This window comes from Opisthorchis viverrini (genome assembly GCF_000715545.1).
Source record: "Opisthorchis viverrini unplaced genomic scaffold opera_v5_707, whole genome shotgun sequence".
In the NCBI taxonomy this organism is placed as follows: Eukaryota; Metazoa; Platyhelminthes; class Trematoda; order Opisthorchiida; family Opisthorchiidae; genus Opisthorchis; species Opisthorchis viverrini.
Window position 1 is genome coordinate 54,559 of NW_008752379.1, and position 8,089 is coordinate 62,647.

General features: G+C 46.5%; 1 protein-coding gene across 1 annotated transcript in view; it reads right to left on the reverse strand.

The window, feature by feature from the left end:
- The window catches only part of T265_12016 (hypothetical protein), a gene marked incomplete at both ends in the record, with an annotated part of 32,833 nt that extends 25,082 nt beyond the window's left edge, over nucleotides 1-7,751 (reverse strand). The window contains one exon of the mRNA XM_009178904.1: nucleotides 7,732-7,751. Coding sequence (XP_009177168.1) covers nucleotides 7,732-7,751 — 20 coding nt within the window. The remainder of the gene's footprint in view (nucleotides 1-7,731) is intronic.
- Nucleotides 7,752-8,089: the final 338 nt, after the last annotated feature.

Sequence of the window (8,089 nt, forward strand, 5' to 3'; positions counted from 1 at the left end):
TCTTCTGTACCGTCTTCCGAACACCAACCGAGTTATCCTTTGATTCTAGAACAACAGCGACGCATTCATCCTTACAGTTTGAGGAACAGAGAAGCTTGATTCAGTACATCACTTCCTGTCTACGTCAGCTCATATGTGCCTGTTCAAACACTGTCGGGGTGAATGTTATGATTTTTGTGTGCTTATACTTATACTTACCATACATACTCGTACTGAACTTTTGTATGTACATTTCAGCTCATGTGCGCTTGTTCTTAGACAACTAAAACGTTGCTTATTCTCGAAAACCTGGACTCTATTATAACCCGTTCTCGGACACTTTCTAAACGTCTCACGGTGAAGCCAAAAATGTAGTTAATAGTCGCTCCGTGAGTACTTTGATGAGTTGCAGTTGTTGTTCAAGCATTACTTTGCGTTGTTCTGCCTCCATCTTGCGTCACCAAATATGTTACGGTTCGTTCACGCTGCGAGCAAAACAATATGATATGCGGATCGTGGCAATACTCTATCCCCAGCTATGTTGCTTGATCCAGACTCCTAGCACGGCGGATAGTAAGAAGACGAAAAATCTCGGACACAAACTTTAATGATCCAAAAACACGCGATCAACAGGCGATGCCCCGAGCTTCCGAACCCAAGTCAGTAAAAAAAGGTATCGTGTAAGTGGTCGGATTTAAATTTCTTGGAGTATCAATAGGCCATTTATTTATTCATAGTTTGACCTTGAAGATGCCACATAAAAATACGGTGTTTTTTGGGATATTGATATCCCCAACATAATGAGACATTTTTTCACCTATCGTTTCGCTGACTAGTGCTCTCCTAAGGCGTCGACCGCATCAGTTGATATAGAGCACGGCCGTTCCCCGTAGCAAAAGCCTTCTACATCTTCCTCCATAGCTCTCAGTCTTTCTTTAGACTCTTCACTATTTGGCGTTTGAGAGATTTGCGTGACCGTCGTACTCGTTGCTTGCTTGTATGACTTTCCTGGCATTGATCATGGATAGCGATCTCGAGCTTATTCAGTGGTCTTGTGGTCGAATCGGAGGAGTCGGACAGACAGCACTGTACGCCGCTAACATGGCACCTTTCACATTTTGCCACGCTTTACGTACATGCTCACTGCCACCACGTGATCGGTTTACTGTGGAGAGTTGTTGAGCTAGCTCAGATCGATACTGTTGAGCTATGGCAGTTCTTTGAAGCTGGTGCATTGGTATGCTTCTTGCTGACTCGCGAGAGCCTGCAGGGAAACGAACTGTCAGGCGTGCGCGCACCATGGCGTGATCGGAATCAAGTGGTGTGCCCCAGAAGGAACGGTAGTCTTGAATTGTGGCTCTCCAACGGTGGCTGATGGCCACGTGGTCTAACTGGGTCCACGGTTGATTTGTAGTTGGCGGCCGCCAGGTTACGCGGTGCGAACGTTTATGTTGAAAGTTTGTACTTGCCAGAAACAGTTCGTGATCAGCACGCAACTGAAGGAGTCGATTTCCGTTGTCTGTGCGGCGAGCATCGACTCCGAATCGACCACCCAAATGTGATTCCAAGGAGCTCAGACCTACTTGAGCATTCAAATCGCCTGCAAGGATCACAATGTCAGTGCTTTTGCCTGACGAATGAGCCCGGATAGCTCACGATAGAAAGTATCCTTCTCCGCATCAGAACGGCAGTCCGTTGGGGCATGAGCCCACACTACAAACAGGCACCGAGAGGCATTGATCTTGATTAAACTGGATAACTGGACGGCGCAAAGACTGTTCAGTGGAATGCAATCCAGCAAAGCACGTTCAGCTCTGGGACTGAGTGCAACTCCCACGCCTATATTCTACGAGTCATCGCTTCTGGGTCACCGGAGATACGGAGGGAGAAGTGTGAAAGAGCTGAGTTCGTCCTTGGCGTTCTGAGGTGCACAACCACTCTTGGGTTTTGTATGCGTGTTTCGGAGACACAGCATACAGCAATTTTAAAGAAGTATAAGGTTTCAGCAAGCATTACCTGTTTGTCAATTTGACATATATAGAAAGGATCTTGTGGATTTAGAAAGGCTATTTTGTTCATTGTTAATGAGCAGTGAGAAGCATGAGGCCCTTCGGTCAGATAACTGACAGTCAAATGACCCAGCGACATTTGCTTGTGTGATGGGAATGGGTCGGGGAAGGGCATCGGTGGACACCGAACCGCGCGGGCAGATGATACTTCCCGGTTGCCCAGAGGTTGGTTGAGGTACTCCAACTTGAGCCTTTGACTCAGAAGTATGACCCACATGGCAGTGGACAGTAGGGTTTCTTTGGGGACCTTGCCCGGAGCCATTGACTCAATAGTCCGACCTGCTCGGCTGCCGGGGGTTGGCTTAACCCGAGGGCGCAGGGAATAAGACATTATTGTCTCATTTCTGATGCGGCTGTGCACAGGTGCCTTTTGAGAAGAACCGGACTCTTTGGTTTTAAAAGAAATTCGACCGTATTGGATAATGCACCGGCGATCATGGTCAACCGTTGGGCGATCGGAGTGTGCAGTTTTTGGGGATGACCTTTTCTAACCCGTTTTTCCTCGGGGGAAGGCAGCATCACTACTTCTATAAATATGGACACGCTGAACGAATTTACCCCCCAAACCGCCTCGCAGCACGATTACTCGTAATACCGTATCTTGCTGTTCCACTTTGGCCTTCCTGGCATGGTCGCACCTTGTGGAACAAAGTACCAGAGAGTGTAGCCCGCGGAATCATTGCAGCACTCAAGCCCGACCATCACGTCAAGATGGCAGCTTTATGTCGGGTCTTCCCGATCTGTGAAGTATTCATTCACTAGGACTTATACAACTGCCCAGTAAGCAAACTTATCAATCACTCAACTATTCAGTCGCAACCCTCTTTCATCATATAGTTGGCATGTCACCCAAAGGTACCTGGCTAAGGTACTGTCAGGTTTCCTAAGTCTAAGCAGGAACCGTCGAGACACTGAGATTGGGTTCGAAGTACGGACTTTCCGATGGCACGGTGGTTAGAGCGCGAATTTACTGACCGGAAGGTCCCTGGTTCGAACCTTACCTATGCATCTCTACTTCTGTTTAGGCTTGGGCAATCTGGCAGTACCCCAACCCTCGTGCTTCATTTGGGTGACATGCCAGCTATGTGCCGAAAGGCGGTTCCAACTGAACAGTTGACTGACTGACAAGTTTATTTACTGGGCAGTTGTATAAGTTCTAGTGAAGTGGCTACTTCACAGATCATGAAGACCAAAGAGAGAGAGAGAATAGTGAAACTGTCGGTGTTTGGCCCTAAATGTCTGATGAGAACATCGGATTAGCAATGTTGAGGTACGTCAGATGGTCTTACAAAGCGCTGAAAGGGTGTTACAGCTGAATTGCACCTTAGTCACTGAGCTATCTCGAAGTCGTGCCACGTCCACTGGTCGGTATGTAAGTACGAGGCTTGGGTCTGGTTTTACCCAGTCTTGTAGCAGCACTTTACACTTTGCAGTTATGAAGCGCACACCAAACCGTGCGTCGGAACTATTCAGGTTATTTAAAGCGACTGAAACCTTTGAAGGAGCCGAACTAAGAAAGAAAAAAAGAAAGCGTTCAGCTGTAGCATCCTTCCGGTGCCTAGCTGCCATGCCACCCGAAGGAAGCACGAGGGCTGCGATACTACCAGGGTGCCCAAGCCTAGAGCAGGGGAAGTCGAGTGGCGGAGGTCGGATTCGAACCACGGACCTTCCTTCCGGTAAATTTGCGCTCTAACCACTTGGGCCATCTCGCCCCAGGATCCGAACTAAGGAAAGCAATATCTTCCCCCTCCCCGGGGGCATTTCGATCCCTGAGGTTTCATATGCAAACCCCAAGAAATACGTTAATAAGATAGCTAAGAGGAATAATAAGACAGCATAGCCTTGCCTTTTGCCACTGGATGCAAAGAACTCAGGCGAAAGCGCTGTATACGCAGGCCATGTTCGCTCGACAAGCGCAACTGTGTCTCCAATCGAACCGGCATCTTAATCAACTCGCTCCGGAATGCGCATTGGTTTCTCAAATCGACTCTAAGAGTAGCTCGACTAACGCTTTGAAACACTCGAATAAGACTCGATCCATCTTTGTACACCGGAATTTTCTCCGTCTCTGTACACACTATTTTGGATTATTTCGCGTGTACTCGTAGAGATGAAAAGGTATCAGAACCAAAAATTTGGAAACGATCACAAAATCGACACGCAGACAACACGAAGTCGACTCAAATAAGTATTTCCATGTTCATTTTTGTTGGAAGATTCTGGCTTACGCTTCAGTTCATCCCCCGGAAATGCGATCATCGGGTAAAATGCTTATCTACAATATTTGGTAGGATTGTTGTCCCCTATTGTCTGGATAGAAAACTGCATCCTCAAACGCGCAGCCTCCACGTCTGGGCAGTGGCTTTCTTACCTCATTCAGCATGAACCTTTCCTCTGCTCATTCTGTACAGCAATTTGCACCGTTGGAATCATGCAACCGAGAATTTGAATTCTTGAGGTGGATGATTGGGTTCTGGAGTACATGACCTAGGCCCGACGGCATAAAGGAAGAGCCCAACTGCTCTGTCCGCAAGATCACCCGGAGGGAAAACCTCATGCCGATAGGTTGCAAACCATATGAGAGTAGCTCACTGTTTCTTTCATTTAGGAGGTCGAGTTGTGGACTCCTTTCTAAGGAGGGTTGATGCAGCGGCCCACTAAAGTTATCGAGGGAAGTCAGAAGTTTCACGAGTATCCACTCACGTCGTTCCTTCTGCACTCTCGAGTCCACTGAATTTGAGCGCCACTTCTTCGTGCTGTGCCTCAAGACACAATTGGAAATGCTTCTTTGTCCTATCTGACAAGGCACTTGGATGTTTTCTTTCCTTGGTTTTCTTCAACACTGAGCTCCATCGATGTCTGCTCGATTTGTCTAAGTTAGCACGGATTGTCAAATCCTCCCAACGGTGGTCAAATGGTCGGTTGTTTTTCCACCGTATCACTTCAAACAAATTTCCTTTGTCCGGTACATTTACCAGCGGTTTAAACATAGGTTAAACCATATATCCCTACTCAGTATATTTTATGCTGAACAGACTTACTTAGGTTTGTCATAACCGATTGTTCTTTAGCTTGATTGATTGAGCAGCTATTGTCGCGTGTCATTTAGAGAAGGGATCCTGTACACATCCTGTAAGGCTATACTTACGGTTTTAACAGGCAACCCTCTAAACCGCAAATTGAGTCTTTCAGAGAAGATATGGTAGCTTTCTTAAACACGCTTCTGAGAGCGCTTACCCTTTCAAACCGGCCTTGGACTGCCTTCCCAGGACTGCCACCTAGTTTCTGTCCCAGACCGTGCCGTAAACTTGCACCTGACAGCTTCCACCCTATCACCCACATCCATTTGTCCTGCACCTTCCATATTGCGATACCTTCCGGTCATCGTGCTATCGCCGTACATACACGACAAATGTAGCGCCTTTAAATGTACCGCCAACCCTTCTACAATGATATCCCATGCATACTCCGCTGGCATAACTCCGTCTTGACCAACCCAATTAATTGTTTCCGTTTTCACTATCCGTTCACAAGTCACCGTTTACCCCATTGAAGTAGCCATACATAAGTCAGTCATGCAATCTAACCCAAGATTTGTTAACAGAACCTCGAATGGCCACTAACTTCCCGAGTCTAGACGCCGCTTTGTTTGCTATTTAACGGGTCGTACCATATTCATATATTCATATTTCACAGTATGCCTCCTTAGACAGCATGTTGTGTGTGAAGGGATTAGTACACCAATTCCGTCGTATCTACCAACACAACCAGTAATGAGGAAAAGCTAGTTTCTCCACTTTCAGCCACGCGCCCCGAAACTACGAGCAGTATCTAACGCTCTCAAAGGCAACAAGTCTGGAGCTTCCTATTCTCGTGTACACCCAATGACCACACTTCAAACTACTCAACTGAAGCATAAAAGAACTGAGGTAAATGGGCATAAAAACAGACTTCCGCACTGAACTCAGAGATTAGTTTCAAAGATATTCGCCCATTCGTTTGCCTGAAGAATTCGAAAATAGGTTCGTTGTCACACAAACACACTCACGCAGACCGACATTTAGGAACGTGCTCGATAGATAGAAATCCGCCATTCATTCACTGTACAACTAGTTAGGGAACTCCGATGGAACGACTCAGGCAATTTGAACTCTAATATGATTTCAGCATTTGTTTCACAGATGTGAAGCACCGTGAAGGGTGGAACAAACATTTTGGCATTCCAAAGAATGCTTAATATGGTCTTGTTAAAGTTAATCGACCACACAGTAAGAAAGTAACCAGGTGGTTGGATTGTTCACTGAGCCTGGTAATTTGATTGCAGTCCAACTTCCCAGCTTAGCACACAATCCAACAACCATCTACACAACCCAAACTAACCAAATTCTCCTAAATAGCAAATAACTAACCTGATCTGAGTCTTGGAGCCCTCAATAGGCATCAGGTGAGAGAAGTCAGCAAGCAGGGACGGACCACATCGCACAAAATCGAAATTAGCGCATCTCTTAGTTCAGAATTTGAATCAGTTTAGGGTATCCCGCATTTCCAGAAGTTCAATGGTTCGATGAGTATGTGCGCGGTAGGAAGTCGAGGACCAGTAGGCTCGGACTTTCTGGGTTGTGGTTGTGCTCTTACACACACATGGGTTGTTTGTCAGTTCACGGGCTTCCTGCGCATTGTAGTATGCACGCCTTGGAAGCAACCGTTGATAAGGGTTCTCCGAAGGGAGTGGTAAAGAGCAATTTCGTAGATGGAAAACAAAAAGAAACCTCATGATCCGTCTATCATCTAATATGGTTGTGCATCACCAACACTTACATATAAAGCGACCAAACCGATGGTCAATGTATACTACAGTATCCAGTAAAGCTGCAGCTCCTTGACACAATTGCATCGTCTTGAGACTCATGAAGTTCTGGCTGAGATTCATCATAACATAGCATGAGCCCTACGGAATTCATGGGTTACGTGGGACCAGTTAACCTTACCGTTAGATTTTTCTCTTACAATACTCCCAGAAATCCTTCGTGTTTTCCGTGGGCTCTAGGGGTTGAAGATGCCCCTCGGTTCCATCTCCAGAATGAAGAAACGGTGCACATGTATTGGAATATATTTGGTATCCTTTGTTTAGTGAAAGCAAGCCACACAAACCTGTTCGTCAGTAATTGAGTGGATCAAGTCTGCTAATAGGAACCTTCTTTGAGAAGCAAGGGAGCTGGATATTGTGCAATTCTGTGTGAGCCCTATCAGCTTAAGAGCAGAGGCGTCTAACCGCAACAGCCCACAAGTTGATCGTGGCTTCCAGAAAAGTAATTTGGCTAGAAGTTTCCACTCGCTGCTGTAGTAGGCCAGGGGACCAGACCAAGTAGTGGCACAGAGGAATAGGTCTTGTGTTTGCTCGTACACGAGTGCATTTAGTTGGAGGATTTGGGGGTTAAAGGGATTTATTGGTACCGTTTTCGTGGGTTTTTTTCCTTTTTCGCACAGTTGTGTGTTTCTGTTGTCCAGGTTCCGCGTGCTTGCCTGATAAAACGACACCTAATGAACCGCCGGCAAAAGTCGTAATCACAGACGGCTGCTTTTTCAGTACTGTGCGGGGGGAACGGGATGCATTGGTATTCGGGATTCTCGGGGTGAACTTTCAGCTGTCATGTGTTTAAAACCGAACCAAATGCTGAATCACCTTCGTTGGCTTTCCGCCATTCAATAACGTGCCACATCCAGTATGACGAATGTGACGAATGTAATTTTGACGCCTGACGATGGCTAGTCTGTTTTTTGGACGAACTGGCTTGCACAACATCCTCCACTGTATGCCAGTAACATCCTGACTACACGCCACGATCAACAAATCTACATGACGACGGGAGTTTATCAGTTGCATAACTACTGATCGGTGCTGCTCAATATGAACAGCTTGCAAGTAGCTGTGTGGTCACTTGGCTCGTTCCTTTACTGGATTAGCACGCTCAACATCACTTCCAGATTAACACCAGGCGTTCCTTAACCACTGGTTGCTTTCGTTCCAATGCGATATAAAC